The 16,972-nt window shown below is 38.2% G+C and overlaps 4 protein-coding genes across 7 annotated transcripts; 1 reads left to right on the top strand and 3 right to left on the bottom strand.

Moving 5' to 3' along the window:
• Positions 1 to 74: 74 nt before the first annotated feature.
• On the top strand, positions 75 to 3,748 carry lyrm5b (LYR motif containing 5b). 2 transcript variants are annotated; one of them, XM_036568355.1, is made up of 3 exons: positions 75 to 153; positions 359 to 436; positions 549 to 3,748. In XM_036568355.1, exons 2-3 carry the CDS (start codon positions 392 to 394, stop codon positions 756 to 758), a joined length of 255 nt encoding a protein of 84 aa, XP_036424248.1. In that variant the 5' UTR covers positions 75 to 153; positions 359 to 391; the 3' UTR covers positions 759 to 3,748. The 2 variants fall into 2 exon arrangements, with proteins under 2 accessions (XP_036424248.1, XP_036424249.1); XM_036568356.1 differs by having other exon boundaries at positions 88 to 153; positions 374 to 436.
• si:ch211-59o9.10 (uncharacterized protein LOC561841 homolog) lies at positions 1,921 to 7,042 on the bottom strand. Of its 3 annotated transcripts, XM_036568354.1 has the most exons (11): positions 6,845 to 7,032; positions 5,523 to 5,746; positions 5,028 to 5,082; positions 4,435 to 4,936; positions 4,161 to 4,318; positions 3,735 to 3,821; positions 2,981 to 3,098; positions 2,735 to 2,844; positions 2,497 to 2,618; positions 2,310 to 2,409; positions 1,921 to 2,213 (listed from the first exon to the last, which is right to left on the bottom strand). In XM_036568354.1, the coding sequence occupies exons 2-11, from the start codon at positions 5,696 to 5,698 to the stop codon at positions 2,154 to 2,156; spliced, it is 1,488 nt and encodes a 495-aa protein (XP_036424247.1). In that variant the 5' UTR covers positions 5,699 to 5,746; positions 6,845 to 7,032; the 3' UTR covers positions 1,921 to 2,153. The 3 variants fall into 3 exon arrangements, with proteins under 3 accessions (XP_036424247.1, XP_036424246.1, XP_036424245.1); XM_036568353.1 differs by having other exon boundaries at positions 1,921 to 2,409; positions 5,523 to 5,727; positions 6,845 to 7,042; XM_036568352.1 differs by having other exon boundaries at positions 1,921 to 2,409; positions 6,845 to 7,035.
• Positions 7,043 to 8,015: 973 nt separating this feature from the next.
• On the bottom strand, positions 8,016 to 10,807 carry sycp3 (synaptonemal complex protein 3). The gene is given in 8 exon segments (XM_036567811.1): positions 8,016 to 8,069; positions 8,178 to 8,282; positions 9,270 to 9,368; positions 9,588 to 9,687; positions 9,887 to 10,004; positions 10,282 to 10,313; positions 10,403 to 10,481; positions 10,666 to 10,807. Coding segments are annotated over 8 exon segments (729 nt in total).
• Positions 10,808 to 11,820: 1,013 nt separating this feature from the next.
• Positions 11,821 to 16,205, bottom strand: actr6 (actin related protein 6). Its single transcript, XM_036567810.1, has 11 exons — positions 15,982 to 16,205; positions 15,780 to 15,897; positions 15,076 to 15,144; positions 14,809 to 14,932; positions 13,881 to 14,016; positions 13,742 to 13,798; positions 13,062 to 13,160; positions 12,872 to 12,950; positions 12,549 to 12,720; positions 12,216 to 12,354; positions 11,821 to 12,125 (listed from the first exon to the last, which is right to left on the bottom strand). The coding sequence occupies exons 1-11, from the start codon at positions 16,047 to 16,049 to the stop codon at positions 11,996 to 11,998; spliced, it is 1,191 nt and encodes a 396-aa protein (XP_036423703.1). The 5' UTR covers positions 16,050 to 16,205; the 3' UTR covers positions 11,821 to 11,995.
• Between the last annotated feature and the right edge of the window lie 767 nt (positions 16,206 to 16,972).

The raw sequence follows: 16,972 nt of genomic DNA, 5'->3' as shown, positions 1-16,972 counted from the left end.
ATATTACATTTTTCAAAGTTATGCATGAAAAGTCACATTTCGATTGGCTTGAAAGCGCTAGAAGAGACTTTTATTTTGTCGAGTTGTTTTTCCGAGTACTCAGCTGTTTTCCTTGCTTCCAAAGAGCAACATGACTGGGTAAGCAGTGCTTTGGTAAGTACACAAACAGTAGTGTGGCTTTTTACTTTTCTTATTCTCACAGTGCCTCATTTTAAAGCAGAAAATTGCTGCTCAACATTAAATAGACAAACAGGGCGCAGCGTGCTTGAACACTCCTGATATAAAAGTCTTTTAATACTATCATGAAATGCCAAACTACGTAAAAAGCAAACTATGTGTGTCTTATTTGTCATTAAAGTCAGAACATTTTCAGGACATCTGCACGAATAAAATGGCCAATCCGCTGAGGAGTGAGGTAGTGCGCTTGTATAAAACGGTGAGTCTGCTGTGCTGCTGGCGATGAAAACAAACCGATCGTGCATAAATGCAGCTTTTCTCGCTGCTACGAGAGCTTTATTAGTGATTTCTGTTCTCACCTCTGGTCGCAGCTCCTATTTCTTGGCAGGGAGTATCCAAAAGGAGCCGATTATTTCAGAGATCGCCTGAGGGCTGCCTTCACCAAAAACAGGGACGTGAAAGACCCAGAGGAAATCAGACAGCTCCTGAGCCGCGGAGAGTATGTGGTGAAGGAGCTGGAGGCTTTATACTACCTGAGGAAGTACAGAGCCATGAAGAAGCGCTACTACGACGCAGAGTAACTCATGGAAAACTCAGGTGCAGAGTTTTCCAACCTGATCCTCAGAGCCACCGGGCGTCCACATTTTCCTTCATCCTTGTGTGTTAAGTTGAAGCAAAAATGTGACTGTCTCGGGGCCCTGAAGACTGGGTTGGGAAACATTGCGTCGGCCCTAGAGACCTCCTCATACTCTGCACATCTTCGTTTGCCCTGATCCAGCACATGAGGAGTCCCCAGGACTAGAATTGGGAGCCCCTGCCTTAAAGGGGAAGCTGTAATTGAATGGCTGAGATGTAATCAGTCACTGAGTGGGCTGATATGAAATGCCCCATTCTAGAGAAACTTGCCGAGTCAGAATTGTTCCCAGTGGTGGTGATAGGAACCAGACGTCTGAAGAGTTTAATACCTCTGAAAGCTCCCTCACAGAAAGCTATTACACAAAATGGTTAGATATATGCTTTTCGGAATTCTTATTATTTTACCATCAATGTTACTTATAAAACTCAGAAGACGTGTAGGTTAACTGGTGGTTTTAGAATAGGGAATAAAATGTTTGTGGACATTTGTCACCCCTGGTTCCTATCATCACCACTGTGGAGAAATCAGTCTGCAGGTTTCTCTATAGTGAACCATTTCTCATCAAACCACTCTGAATTACTCTGTTTAGATCTCAAGGACTGAAATATTCAGAAATTTTGATAAATTGGTGGATTTTCCCTGTAATACTTGAAAATCTTCACAATCTTCTTATTCATATGTACCATCTACGTTTAAGCTAAAGCAAGAACAAAGTGCTTCTTGATGCTCAGAATGTCTTCCCCTCGACAACCTATGAATAATGCAGATTTAATTACAATTACATTATCCTTAATATGTTCTTTATATATATATATATATATATATATATATATTATATATATATATATATATATATATATATATATATATACATATATATACACACACACACACCAAATAAATATACTTAATATATTTAAAGACAGAGTGCTTGTTCATGCTCAAAACATGTCAGTTTCCAATGAATACCTGTAAGTAATTTTTTTACACATTTATTTAGTACTTAGAGCTGCCATATGAGTCAATTTTGTTGATTTCACTTTCAAAGGGGTTTCTGACTTCAGACATACCATGACTATCACTCAAATGAATTACAATGTCCAAGCTGGTCTAAAAAATGAATTTATTATAAAAACAAAACAGCAGTAGATAAACTTATGAACCTGAAGGATCGTTGAAAATACACTGTTGGAACATTTCTGGAACATTGCCAGAATACTTCAGGCGTTTTGTGCCGGTCCATCCTTCGCATTGAATAAGACATTGTTTATAAAGGGTGGGGAACTACAATGAATCTGAACTATACTGTGAGGTAGAGATTCAGACCTGAGTCAACAGGTCAAGAGAAGCCACCACACTCTGACACATCTGCCCTGCAAATAGGACATGTGGAGTTCTCCTGAGAATCAAACAGAAAAAAATAATGCACAGATTAAACAACAATAATACATTTGAGAAAATGGTGACATTGTAAAACTGTGTTACAATGGCTCACTTTTAACCAGCGGTCAATGCAGTTCACATGGTAGTCATGGAGACATGGAAGCATTCTCAGCTTCTCCCCTTCTTTGTAGTCACAGAAACAGATCTGACACCTGTAAGAAAGAGTTAAAACAAAAAATATTACAAATATGCACCGAGTTAGCACTCATGGGATGGGAAATGAGAAATTATGCTCTTACTCTGTTTTCCCAGCATTATGTGCAGGGTCATAGACTTTTGTAGGGAGTCTTTCTATGTCCCCTTTTCTAAGAGTGTTCTTGGCCACCGCAGTTCCCTGAAGCTCCTCAAATGCTAAGAGAGCCTAGAGACAAAAACCACCAAAGAAACATAAGCAAGAGGAAAAGTGCTGATGGGCATAGGAGGCCCAGCATATATACTCATTTTAGCAGCAGAGCTGTAGTCATCTAAGGTTCATACCTCATAGTTATTCCCCTGGCTGTCATCAAACAGGTCCACAGGCAGGTGGGAAGCCTGTCTGCGGCGACTGCTGCGACCACGCCGTGCTTGAGGCTGTCTTGCTTGCCCACCTGACCAGTCAAAAAAAAAAACACACCATCAGCAAAGACATCTTCCATAATCCAGAACATGCATGAATCTAACCTGAGAAACAAACATGTACTAAATAAACCTATTGCATGTTCATGAAATAAAAAGGTGACATACCAGGCTGCCCGTGAACCATTGCCTGCTCCAGCTCTGGAAACCCCAGGCTTCTGAATGATGGCGAGTTGACCACGGATGCCCAGGGAGAGATCCAGCCCAAACCTACATAGGACTCAACCTAAGGGGAAGATGTAAAACCAAATAATTACTTTCAGTAGTCACAGATAGTAACTGGAAAGTTGGTAGCAATTACAACACTGGTTCTCAACTCCAGTTCTGGGAACCCCTTGACCTGCACATTTTCATGTATTTTTACCTCAACACAACTGATTAAGGTCAAGAAGGACTTGATAATTACCTTGTGAGCTAGATTAGACCGAGAATACTTGAAAAGTGCAGCTAAGGGAGGTGGGGTGAGAACCACTGGATTATAATCATTTTCAGTAAAGTTTCTTGGCAAATAAATCTGCTCAAACATAAAACTCTCCTAAAAGAATGGGCTCTAGAGTGGTTCAACTGTCTAAAAAAGGAAAAATCTGGTGTATTGTTATTGTGGTGTAGTATTTATTGCCTACATTACACAAATAGTTACTAGTCATATTTGCATATACAGTTATTTTAAGCTAATAAATGAAAATCAAATTTCATTTTTCATGAGATTTCATGACAGACCAAATCATTTCCTAATGATTTATAATCAAAAAGAATCTCTGAGAGGTCAGAGACTACCCCATTAACCATACTTTCAGTGTATGCTGTGTTTCAATGCTTTAGGTAAAAATGGGACTTACTGGATGCATTTAATAAAACTAACCGAGTGGTTATGGCTGTGTCTGTTGGGCTGAGTGGTCTGTGATCTCCTTTCCTCCTGCTGCAGCTGTTCCTCTCGGTCAAACTGTTCCTACAGAACAAAACAAGCATCGCAATTAGAATAAAAATAAACAATATGTTTCACACTACATTCCTTTCCAACATGAGCTTCTGCCATTTCAAACATGTGCAATACCAATGTGTGCAACGTGCAATTTACTAGCAATCTACCTGATTCACCTCAAGAAGGGCTTGATATTTAAAGCAAATCAAGTTCAACAGAGAAGAAAACTAAACCGTGTAGTTCCTTAAGGATTTGTGGTGTACTACCAAAGTTTTCTTCCCAAATCTCATTCTACTGATTCTGATCCCTCAGGAGCACAACTCCTCAGAATGTTAATCACTAAAGAGTCAAGCTAACAACTTCTACCTGAAGACTTCTGGCAAATGCCTCATCTTCAGCCATTTGAATGGAGCGAACCATGGCCTCAACAACCACATCATCCTCCTCATCCTCATCTATGATGACAATCTCTTCTTGCATTTGACAAGCTGGAGGATTCACAGACTCACTTCTCCTCTCATTATCTGTGCATAATATGGCAGAGAAAGCATCTGTTAACATATGTCTAGAATTTATCCAATCTATCAAAAGGTGAAGCTATGACAATGACCATCACTTTGAAACAAATGATGGTTCACACCTGTATCTAGCATGCACGCCTCTTCCTCTGCTCCCTGCAAAGGTGCTGATGATGTACATCCAGAGGACTTTGGACTTATTCTAGTGCTTTTCGTTCTAGTTTTCTGTTCTTTCTGATCCTTACTGCTTCTTCTAAGCTTTTTTTGCTCAGAAGTTCGTCTGCGTGGAGATGTCTCAGTCAAGCAACTTCGACCAGCAGCAATGTCCAGCGCTGAGGGTTCAGGAGCTCCAGCGGAAGATGAAGCTGTAGAAGTGGAAGCGGGGGAAAACGTGGAGAACGGTGCACGTGGAGACTCCAGCCAAGTATAGTCAGAAGCTAAAAGGCACGACGCGGGTACAAATCCATTTCCTCCCGTTCTTCCGTGCAATTCTTGAGTACTTGCTCCAGTGTCTCGGAGTTTACGTCGCTTCAGTGTTCTTTGAGAGTTTGGAGTTGTGTGGAGATATCCTGGCACCATGTCCCCTGTCTGTGATCTTTTGGTATCTGAACCACATACTGAAGCCTGCGGAATAGAAAAATATGACAAACACTGCTTTCACCTGCTAAAATGTCTCTGTAGATTAAGATTACTTTGAAAAGAAAGCTGCTCTTACCCCACTATGATTATCAGTTATTTGGGAATGGTGTTTTCTCCTAAAAACAACAGGGCTGAATAGAAGAAGCAGATACTTTTAATACATGTAGCATCTTGAAAAACTTAAAAGCTATTTCGATTGTCTAGCAGCCAATTTCTTTGATGCAAAACAATTTTGCCAATCCTTTTGCCATGGATTGACAGCAACTCATTGTCTACCTTTGTGAATGAAAGTAGTCCTGAATTAAGACACACAGTGATTCTCTATGCCACTGTATTGGTGTTCTTGATAAATGACTGAACGCTGATTAGGCAAACAGAGGTGAAACACATTGCTATAAAAAGAGACACTTAATCTTATGATCTTGTAAGCTTATAAAGCTGACTCAGTAATTAGACTCTACTCTAGGCAAATACCTTAACCTACTACAGGATGATATAAGGAAACCTCTCCTTATTCCTACTGGACAATTTTTGATGCACTACTTTGGTTCATTTTTCAACTCACTCATACCTTGGAGTTTCAGGAATGAGTATAGAAGAAAAATCATGAGAGGCTCTTCCCTCGTCAAACGGCAGGTCACTGTCATCCAGCAGACAGGCATTATTTAGAGATTCAGCAGCTTCATGCTCATCCAGCTCTCGGAAAGGACTGCCCTCCGTCCTCAAGTCTTGTAGTGTGCTGTCCATGAGTTCTTTACTGCTTGTTATGTATGGCACTGTGTGTACATTTTAGATCTGAATTAAAACAAAGCAAAAGATAAAACATGAAACCTTTTACACAAGGCCAACTGGAGCATGACTGCTGCAACCTTAAAGGGGCATTCCACCAGTTTTTCAAAATTTCTGTTTAATTCAATCCTTAAAATGTAAACAGAGTCATTCCGAGTGGTTTGACATGAAATGGTCAACTGTGCTTTCTTTACAGTGCTTGTGATAGAACCCAGGGGTCACAATGTCAACAACACAAATATAGCCATTTTATTTACTATCCAAATCCAGCACTGAACCCACATGTATCTCCTGAATTTGTATAATGTTGATAAGGGTATAAATCAAGGGTCACAAATCTGAAGAAACCAGTTTTCTTTGGGGACTATTTTGCCTTACAACGTTCTGTATGTCTTCCTCCAGCACTGGATTAAAATATTTTTTTTAAATAATTTTAAGCCAAAACTTTATCACAAAACTGTCATAAAACAATGTGTCATCACACAGCATACAGCCATCTAACCATTTCATGTAATAACTTTCTGTGAGGGAACATTCAGGGACACTAAACTCTGCAGACGTCTGGTTCCCATCACCACCACTGTCAACACTTCAGACTCGCTTGTTTCTCTAGAATGGAGCATTTCACATCAAACCACTTTGAATGAGTTTGTTTACATCTCAACCATTTAATTACGTATATATTTTTTGAAAATCGGTTCCTCTTTTTGAAAACAGAGTTCCCCTTTAACCTAAGCTGAATTAGCTGTCTAGTTCACTAAAGGTTAAGCCTATACAGAAAGAATACCGCCTGATGCTGCTTAGCTAAGTGAGCTTAGCACAACTAGCGAGAATTTAAAATCACCATTTTTGCTTAAATTTCTAAAACACATTTCTCTCGGAATGAAGGAACAGAGGATGGCATAAAGTGTTAATTTTGATTTAACACACTGCTGTAAGATTATTTGATTTTGTGAGGCGGTTGTTGTTGTTGCTCGGTAGCCGGTATGTAGCAAAGTTAGCTGGTTAGCTAACCTACTACTACGGAAAAATACGCTTATTTCTGAAATTATCGGGACAACACGGGTACATTATACTACACATACATATAAAGACTGTGCTTACCGTGTTTAGACAGAATGGCCTGACGAAAAATGACTGCAGCCTTCAAGCAGTTTCAGATTTTACTCAGTGGCTACAGACACCGACAGAGCGCCACTGTTCAGCTCTTCTTTTACTTTCAAAAACTTCCTTCCGCCAATGTCATTTCCGAGAGTTTCCTCTGGCGTTTTTCCGTGGAACAAAAGCGGCTAGTTTTCCTGGGTTTTTTCCTTTCATTGAAGATATTTATTTGTGAACAAAGTTCAACGCTTTTGCATATATAAATATTGTCCTTCTGAAATATTTTTTTCCAATTAAAAAATGATATAGACATTAACGGCTTGTTCTGTTAATCATTTCCTGAAAATGTGTTTTATTTTGCTACATCTTTTATTTCATAAAAGTGAGAAAATCACATTTTCCCATTTAATCCACATATGCAATGAATATACGTGTAATACTGAAAGCTATTTCAATATGTAGCAGCCATTAACTGTGTTCAGCTCCAGATACTGCTGAACACAGAAAATTGCCCGAACTGTTTACTGTGAGTGCTGTGGTGAAATCTAGAAACTATTGCTTTGTCTTTACCTCATTGCTAATTTTGAGGTTCTGCAAAAGGAACTTATTCCAAAAGCACAAATAGTGTACAATTATTAGTATACACCTATTAGTAGACATATTTTTACAGTTGTTTATAGATTCAAACCAGCATCCAAGCCAACTAAAGTCATCTAAATAATCTGGAACTAAAGAAGGCATCCAGTGTGATTTTTGCCCATTAATAGTCTCCATCTCCAGTTCTCAGTGGCTACACCAGACCAGGAACAGACTCGAGGAGATCCAACTCCTACTGGAGTCCAGCATGTTGTTACATGAAAAGGTCATGTATTTATGAAGTATTAAACATCACTGATAGAAAATCATTCACTCTGGGGTACAAAACAAATCCTGCTCAGTTCAAGAAACATCAGACTTTAATATTATTTATTTATGGACAATTTGCGATATATACAGAATTTACATAGAGAACATGTGTGTAAGGAGTAAATGAATTAATTGGAACGAAATCTTGCATTACTATAGTCAAAGAATTCTTCCCAGTTCAATAATAACAGATATGAATTCTAAAAGACAACATGAGCACTGAAAGTACTTCAGGTCTTCAAACTAACCCTGGCACATCGGCTACACTTCAAAAGAGCATGGACTGGAGGGACTTCCGCACTGTGGCCATCTCCTGTTGTTGCTAATGAAAAATGTACAGAACAAAATTAGTGATGAAATGGCATTTTCAGCAAGCAATGTGCACTAAGACAGCCTGAGAAATACAACATGAATCTGTGCATGCACTCACTGTGTCCATCATTATCTTTTTCTGCAGCAGGGCCATCTCCTTTTTCAGCTCCATCTGTGCTCCCTGAAGGAAAGCCTCGTGGCTCTTCTCCATCTCCTCCATGTTCTGTAGGGAAAAAAGGCAGGGCTCAGGGGGATGAGAGGGGATGTCATTTCCCAAATGAAAGAAAAAATGATACAAAGTTTTTATGAATGAATTGGGAATTTTTCAAGTCAAACTGGAATAAAAATAGAACTTTCTTCTAAATAAACAAACTGCCAGTCTGAATGCAGTGTAGAAACATCTAAACCAAACAATTAAAGAGTTCATAATCAACGATGTTTTTGTTTTTGAACAAAAATCTTGAATTCTTCACACTCTCCATACTTTCACCCTGTTCACCTGTTAGGGACTCCTACAGGACCAACACAAAGCAAGTATTATTTAAATGGTGGGTCATTCTCAGCACTGCAGTCACACTGAGATACAAGGTTGGTGTGTTAATGTGTGTTGCGCTGGTACAAGTGGATCAGTGACAGCAGTGCTGCTGGAGTTTTTCCACTCTATTAGACTCTACTACCTTGTTGGTCCACCTTGCAGATGTAAAGTCAGAGAGACAGTCGCTCATCTGCTGCTGCACATTTTGTGTTAGTCATTCTCTACTCTGAATATTTTTGGCTGGTGGACCATTCTCAGTCCAGCAGTGACACTGAGATGTTTAAAAACTGCACTGCTGTGTCTGATCCACTCATACCAGCGCAACACATACTAACATGCCACCATCATGTCAGTGTCACAGCAGTTCTGAGAATGATCCACCACCCACATAATACCTGCTCTGTAGTGGTCCTGTGGGGATCATGACCACTAAAGAACGGAGTGAAAGGCGGGCTAACAAAGTATGCAGAGAAACTATAGTCTGTAATTGTAGAACTACAACATACTCCTGTATTATAAGTGGAGCTGATAAATTGGACAATGAGTGAGATATACAAGGAGGGGTTCCTAATAAAGTGTGTGGTGAGTGTATATTTGGGTTATATAATAATAAGGCTCTTTAGCATGTCTGAAATGTTTGAAATTCATATGAAGTAAGGTCGCTCAGTTTCTAACCTTGACGAACTGCTCATACAGCTCTTTTATGGTTTTCAGTTTTTGGCTCTGCACCACTCGGGCTTGCTGGAAGAGCTTCTGCTGTTGTCGAAACAAGTTCTGCAAAGATAACAGTGACTGGGTAAATTTTGTACAATGGATATGTCTAATCCAACGTCACATTCAGGAACAGCGTCATACTGCAATTTATAACAGCAGTATAACCCTTTACTCAGAGACTACAAAAAATGAATGAATGAACTCAGGGGAAACAATGTTAACATCCACTACTTTGTTATTAATATTATGGGCTTTTAATTCATATTCAGCATCACTAACGTTCAGTTTCTCCTCTTGTTCCTCGGACTTCTGAACATCAGTCTCCCACTGCTGCAGCACTGAGAACATATGCTGAGAGTACTCCTGTGTCAGCTTCTGTCTGTATTGGAGGAAAACAGAGATAAGTGAAAATATTTTAAATTTCTACACTTTAATTTGAATTTTAAATATTTTAAATATCTTTGAGGTAACTGCAGTTACTTCCTAAAGTTCTCCCACTTCAATTAAAATTATTGAAGTATCTGTGAAGCTCAAAATTCTTCTTATTGCTGGACCTGTTGAAGGCCGAGTACAATTACCTCTGATTATGTTGGGTTTTCCACAGCTGTTCTATTTTCTGGTTGCTGCCTTTCAAGGAACTTTTAGTGAAAGCCTCAAGGCGTTTCCTCTTTGCCTGCATTGCCTTGCTGATGTCAGCTGCACCAGGAATGAAGCATGCAACATTCAGAAAATCAATAAAAAACAGCTGCTGACACTTCAAAATCTTGAGTGAAATTATCTAAACTCTAGTTAATATATCTAAAATTTCTAAAATCTAAAATTAGATTTACGTAAGCTTATAATAATCTGGACATGAGACAGATGTACTGACTAGAATTTAAGATCATTGTACTTGCCAAGATATATTTTTTTGCACTGTAAAGTAACAGAAAGCAAGACCTCTGTTTGCGGTTCATAAGTGAAATTCCCTCACCTCCAAACTTTTCCAACATTGTCTGAACTTCACTGCTGTCAAAACAAGCATATCCGTATATCAGCCAATACTGTACCCAAAAGCCTAGTTATACCACTAACAAGGTAAACAGCAAACTCACCCTACACCTACACCCAGGTCATTTTCCTGAAATGAACTTGCAGATCTCTTCTTGCCCAGCTTGTCAACAATTGGAGTTTCTAACAAAGCATTCATATATGTTTGGAATTAATACAGTTAATATGTTAAATTTAGTGCAGTTTACCAACAGAAATGTAAATATTATCAAGCCATAATGATGTTTTACAATTCATTTCTATAAACGTCTCATAATGTCCAAGTTTAAGTAAACAGATTAGCTGAGAGATAGACAGACAGACAGACAGACAACACCTTCTCTAGCTTCATCATCAGAACCGCTAAGACCTTTCTTTTCCTCCTCTATATTGAAGTCAAAAGCCTGTAAATCTGTGGCATCTTCTGTTGGTTTGGTCTTTTTGGTTTGTTTCCTGCCCGTTGATGCCATTTTCCTAAACGAGATAAAATGACAGGTTGCTAAGTTATATATGTGTACACACACACACACACACACGTATATATATATATATATATATATATATATATATATATATATATATATATATAATTTTATATAACAAACTAATAACTAATGTTAACAGCTGCAGCTGCAACCACTTTCTTTGTCTTTGCTAAGAAGCTGATCCTACTCTTCAAAAACATTAAGCTTATAAAATGTATTTAGCCCACAACGCAACCCCATGTTTATGTGACATTAACGTTAGCTACATGTCAACATGTTTCTAATACGCTGTACTGGTTCTGAGTAATGCTAGTTTAGTTTTAGTGGTAGCTGCTAACGGTAGCGGGCTAATGCTAGAACGGTAGCTAACGCTTACCAACGCTAGCTAGGTTAGCTAGCTAGCGAGTCTAACCAGCTAACCTTCATTAAATTACTAATATTTAGCCTTAAAACGGCTGAACTAATTGCTAAAAAGTCCGTAAAACTTGCCAATTTTCATAATTACTTTCTAGAGCTTTTTTTTAACGACCAGTTTCGCAAATTGTAGTTTAAGTTACCACAGCTGACTTGTCTTCCGGCCCCTGTGAGGAAACTAATCTTTGGCGCCACTAACGTGCAGAACGCGCCAGGACTGAACAGTGTTTCCACGGTTAGAGATCAGTTTATCATTTTCTTCCTTGAAATGATTTTTCCGTTTACAGTATATATATATATATATATATATATATATATATATATATATATATATATATATATATATATACACACACACACACACAGCAGTGCTAAACTGCTGCAAGTCCAACAGGCAAATGTAATAGTGTGTAAATGTGTGTAAAACAATAAATTCAAAACATGTTTTGCAGCTTAGTTTCCATACAAGGACTGTATGGGCTGGGCAGTGGTAAGATTTGAAACATAATGCATCAAATCAAACTCTTTTATGAAAAAACATCGATTTTTTTTCCAATATATATGGTGAAAAAATGTAAACAAAATGTATGAAATCATGTTTATTACCCCTCATTCCATTTTAGGCATTCAGTACAGTACAAAAAATCCTAAAAATACTTACAAAGTAATTACAATTCAGATTTTCAGTTGCAGAACAACATGAGTGTTGCCACAGCAGATGTTAGATGAGACATAAAACACACAAAATAATTCTGGAGTTTAAATGTCAAACTTCTCCTCGCATATATAATGTCCATTTTCTTCATAATCCTCTCGTGTGACCACCATCTCCTCAAAGTCTGGGTTTTCTGCTAAGAGTTTTCCTCCTTCCCATGCGTAGCAGATTGGACTGGAAAGAAAAGAGAATTTTCAGGTTTAAAATATGCAAAAAAACCCTTAGAAAGTCATCAGCCACAATTTCTCTGTACTTTACACTTACTTTTGTGGCAGTACTACAGAAACCTGGAATTCAGTAGGAGCAAGTGCACGGACTTCCTTATACACACGATCCCTGAAACCTGGGAACAAGGTGTTGCCACCTGTCAGGACGATGTTCTTATAGAAGTGGGGCTGCATTTCTACAAATGGGAAGAAAATATCATTGTCACATTTTAAGACTCATGCAGGATTGTTAACTTTTTTACACTTTCAACATTCTACAAATCTTTTGTGGGCCCCATAGACACCCATTATATTCACTGAATTAGCCTTATAGCTTCCCTGCACACTGTACAGTATGGCTTTTGTCGTTGCTACTGTAAATCTCTGTTACCTTCAGGCATTTTGTTGATTGAGTTGACTAATGCTTCTGGTATGCCCATCTCCTGGATGCCAATATCTGAAGGGTGGAAAAGCATCTCTGGGACAGCAAACCTCTCATTGTTGAGCCGCAAGATCTGCTCCCCTGTCTTATACTTCCCTGTGAAATTCATCTCCTCTCGAGGCTGTAGCACACAAGAACAGGAAGAATGAATCATATTAGGTTTCTGAATTAAAATACATAGAGAAAAAAAAAGTCAAGTTACTTATCTCTCTTATTATAAATGAATCACAATGCAAATTATCAAAAATGTGTTGTATATTGAAATATCACACCTTACAGAAGCCCTTTTTAATGGAGCTAAAATCTGGTAGCACATAGTCTCTCATCACCAGGTTTTCTTCTCCTTTCAACCTACACAAAATAAAAGGTGACAACCAGAGGCAAAGCTGTTTGACTGGTTTAAAATTTCCAAAAGTGTACAATGACATTTGCTGTGTCACACAGGCAAACAACCATACTCACTGAGTGATCTCCATGTCTTTGTAGAAGTCCTGCGACACATAGCACACATCCTCCTTCACTTGGTTGATTACGTGTGTCTCATCCATCACATGCAGCTGCCTTTGAGGCAAATGTAAAACATCAGGAACAGTTTACACCATGCTGTGTTCCTCAGTCTCCATGAATCTGCTAAATCACCTTTAACTGCAGCTTCACTATGGAGCAATTCTAAAAAAGGCCCATATCTTGACATATCTTTACTGAGTTTAATGCAGTATATAAGCAGCGTTTAAAGGGTTCAAAACATACTGTTCACTCCCCAGTCCATACATGGACATAAAGCTGCAAAAACATCCATTTTAAAAATCACATCTTTTGTGAGGAACAAAACAATACAGCCAGTCAGAACAGAGATCATTTACATATATTATCTTAAAAGCCATAGTAATGAATTGAAACCAGCTGGTTTAATTCTAAAGAATTAAAAATGGTTAAAGAGAGGACGAAACATGGGCATGGAAAAATGAATTATGAACTATGACTGTTGCCTTTGGTACATAAAACCCCACACAAACAAGGCAACAATATAAAGACAAATGTAGAATATGGGCCCTACAAGAACTGATTTGGTTCATTCAGACAATATTATTCGGTCCTACATTGACTACTCTTATGGAACTATTGCATTACAACATCCTTACCTGTATGAAATGATCTCTTTTAAGTGGTTGGTGAGAAGTTTTCCGCCTACATTTATCCTGTGGAGCCAAAAGCAGAATGTAAAAGATGTAGCCAAACAGACTATGATGAAAATGTATGGACATGAATTAAACATCTGACCTGCAGATACCATCCTTCATCTTCCTTCCCCTACAGTAAGGGGCGATATGTGTGAAGGAGAAGCCACTATCCACCACAATGCAGCACAACTCTGAATTGTTCTCCTGGAAATATCTGTGTGCACTCAGGGATCCAGCTGAAACAAGGCACAGGGTGTTACAGTAAATCAGAATTGTTTATGACTTTAAGACTGTGCTGTGTATCCTTTTAACTTGTAGGATTAGGATTAGCTTCTTAAACTCTGACCACAATCCTCATCATCAGAGAAGGATAGTAACTAGTTATATTTACTCAGTTATACGTACTCAAGTAATGTTTTGATTACACTTTGCAATTTTGTGGACATATTCTGTTTTTTTAAACTTATACTTATGTTTACTGGTACAAAAAAAGTCTATTTGTTACCTGGTTACATTTTAGTCATTAACATTTAGTTTCTAATAGCTTTTTTGTGTTTAATTTCACCACATTGGTGACATCATTTATACCACATTGTGATTGGTCACATCTGACTTTTCTTATTTCTTATAAGAATCTTTAAAGAACATTTCAGCTAATTACTATTGTTTACTAATGGTTATTACATGAGTATTAAAGATTACTACAACATACTATAAGACACTACAGGAATTTCATATAAAGGTGAAAATAATATAGATAATTACCTAAGTATTATTCACCAACATGAGAATACTTAAAGTTTCTCATATACTATAGATCTTTTTGTAAGGCTTTTTTAAAAGTTGCTTTTATTTGATTATGGATTTAGGGTATTCTACCAAACTCATCACTAATAACATTAAAAAAATAAACTAAAATATATAATAAACTAAGAGAAGAATCCGTGACCCAGAAGGATAAGCGAATTAGATAATGTGTGTGTGCATGCGTGTATGCGTGTGTAAAAGAAGAATTAAGCTGAACTCACCATTGATTCTCAGAGCTGCTTGAAACTGGTACTCTTCAAACAGAATCTCGTTCATAGATTCTTGAATGGAGGTGAAGTTGAAGTAGGGCTCTGTTATCACTACGCTGGTGTCAGCAAAGTCAACCTGCAACAGTTCACAGTTAAACATAGAAAACATTCATTGTTCATTATTTATGGCAACAACTGCCTTCACACTACTAATATAGTGCTCACAGCATCGCGCAGCAACTTTGACTATTCTTGTATTTTAGTAGAAACTGTGACTACCTTAAACATCTCTTTTCCAAACAGGTGATCCCACACTTTACGTTGCACATCCCAGTTAACAAGGTAACCCTGAAACAAACAAATGTGATGTCAAAAAACAAACATGCACAAGTAAATGGGTTTCAGATATCAAAACCCAAAGCGTAAGCGGTTTAGATGATGTGTGTGTGTGTGATATCAAAATCCAAAAGTCTGTGGACACCTGCTTGTGCAATGTTTTTTATCCAAATTCAAGGGTGTTAGTAGGGAGTCTATGCCCCTTTGCTGCAGTAACAGCCTTTACTCTTCTGAGAAGGCAACACTAGATGATGGAACACTGCCATGAGGATTTGACTGCATTCAGCCACAAGAGCACTGGTGAGGTGAGGTACTGATGTTGGACTGACTTCGGGATCATTCCAGCTCATCCCAGTGATATTGGATGGAGCGCCATCACTCCAGAAAACGCGGTTCCACTGCTCCACAGCACAATGCTGGGGGGCTTTATCGCTACCCCTCTAGCCTACGCTTGGCAGTGGACATGGTGACCTCAGGTTTATGTACAGATGTTCCAGAGCGTCACATTTTATTGGCAGTGCTTTGCTGTGGAGATTATACAGGCTGTTTGTGCCCAACTGAACACCTGTTTCAGCACCTTAAAGCTGAATTCACATATTAGAAGTGGTGTCTACAAACTTTTGGACAGTGTATCTAGCTTACCTTACCTTTTGAAACGGGAGAATATAGAAGAGTCCAGACGGGTCTTTGATTTCATCTAGTTGATTGGCGGTGAAGGTTTTTAGCCTCAGTGTTTTGGAGCGAAACTGGCAATTTGGAATGACGCTGAGAAAACATGAATCTGAAGTTAACTCACCAGAGATTTATTAATATGTATGTTGTTTACAGCACATTGAGAAAAGCTCTTACCTGACTTTTTCATGGCTGTATCCGATCTTAGCCGTGTAAGCACCATTGTCCAGGACAAGGGTTGTCATTTCTAACGTTCGTTAGTTATCGCTCAGTACGAAGAGCACAGAAAATTATACGATTTTAAATTAATCAGATAAATCACATTTTCTTCTTTTTGGAACTTTAATGTTTCTTCTGTGCCTTTTCAGTTCATTCAGCTCGTTTCAGCTCTTCTTCTCCCGACAAAGACTAACATTACAAATATTACGCCTTTACTGCCACCTGCTGTATTGGAGATGTAACGTCACCTTCTCGAAAGCTCAAGTAAAGCAGGCCGCTTGAAGGGCAATTCCAGTAATTTTTCAAAATTACTGAATAATTTAGTCGCTGATATGTCAACAATCATGAGTGGTTTGATGTGAGATGGTTCACTGTAGAGAACCTTACAGACTTTATTGTCTTGAGAACGGTTTCTGCACTTTTCGTAATCAAATGTAATGCTTTTTAATAGCTTTATAAGGGAAAAAATAGCGTTTCCATCACATAACAGATCGAAACTAATATTGCATGTATTTTCTATCATTTAATTCAAGTCATGTATATACGCTTTGAGACATATGAATGACATGACTTCATTGTTTTCCCTCAGTTCTGATGTCCTCTAGCCCCTCATCATTGGTCAGTTCTTCACAAGACTGCTGTCACCTGGATATTTTTGGCTGGCCGGTAATTATTAATGGTTCTTAATCAGTTTATTAATCTTAAACTATTACTATTTTTTCAGCTTAGAACTGAATACTTTAGTAGTGATTCTTTAAGACTCAGATCTATTAAAATCTAAAGTCTTTAAGGATCCACTGTAACCCCGATATAAAATCAGGGAAAGTTCTGCAGAACAGAACTGTTTTGAGAACAGTCTAACTGAACAGAGTGATACAAAATGAGATTTTATAAAAAATTCTCAGACACGGCACTTAAGGATCAGACATTTTATTTGTACCTTTGCGGA

This window comes from Colossoma macropomum, unplaced genomic scaffold (assembly GCF_904425465.1).
Source record: "Colossoma macropomum unplaced genomic scaffold, Colossoma_macropomum, whole genome shotgun sequence".
NCBI lineage: Eukaryota > Metazoa > Chordata > Actinopteri > Characiformes > Serrasalmidae > Colossoma > Colossoma macropomum.
This window is presented reverse-complemented; position numbering and strand designations above follow the sequence as displayed.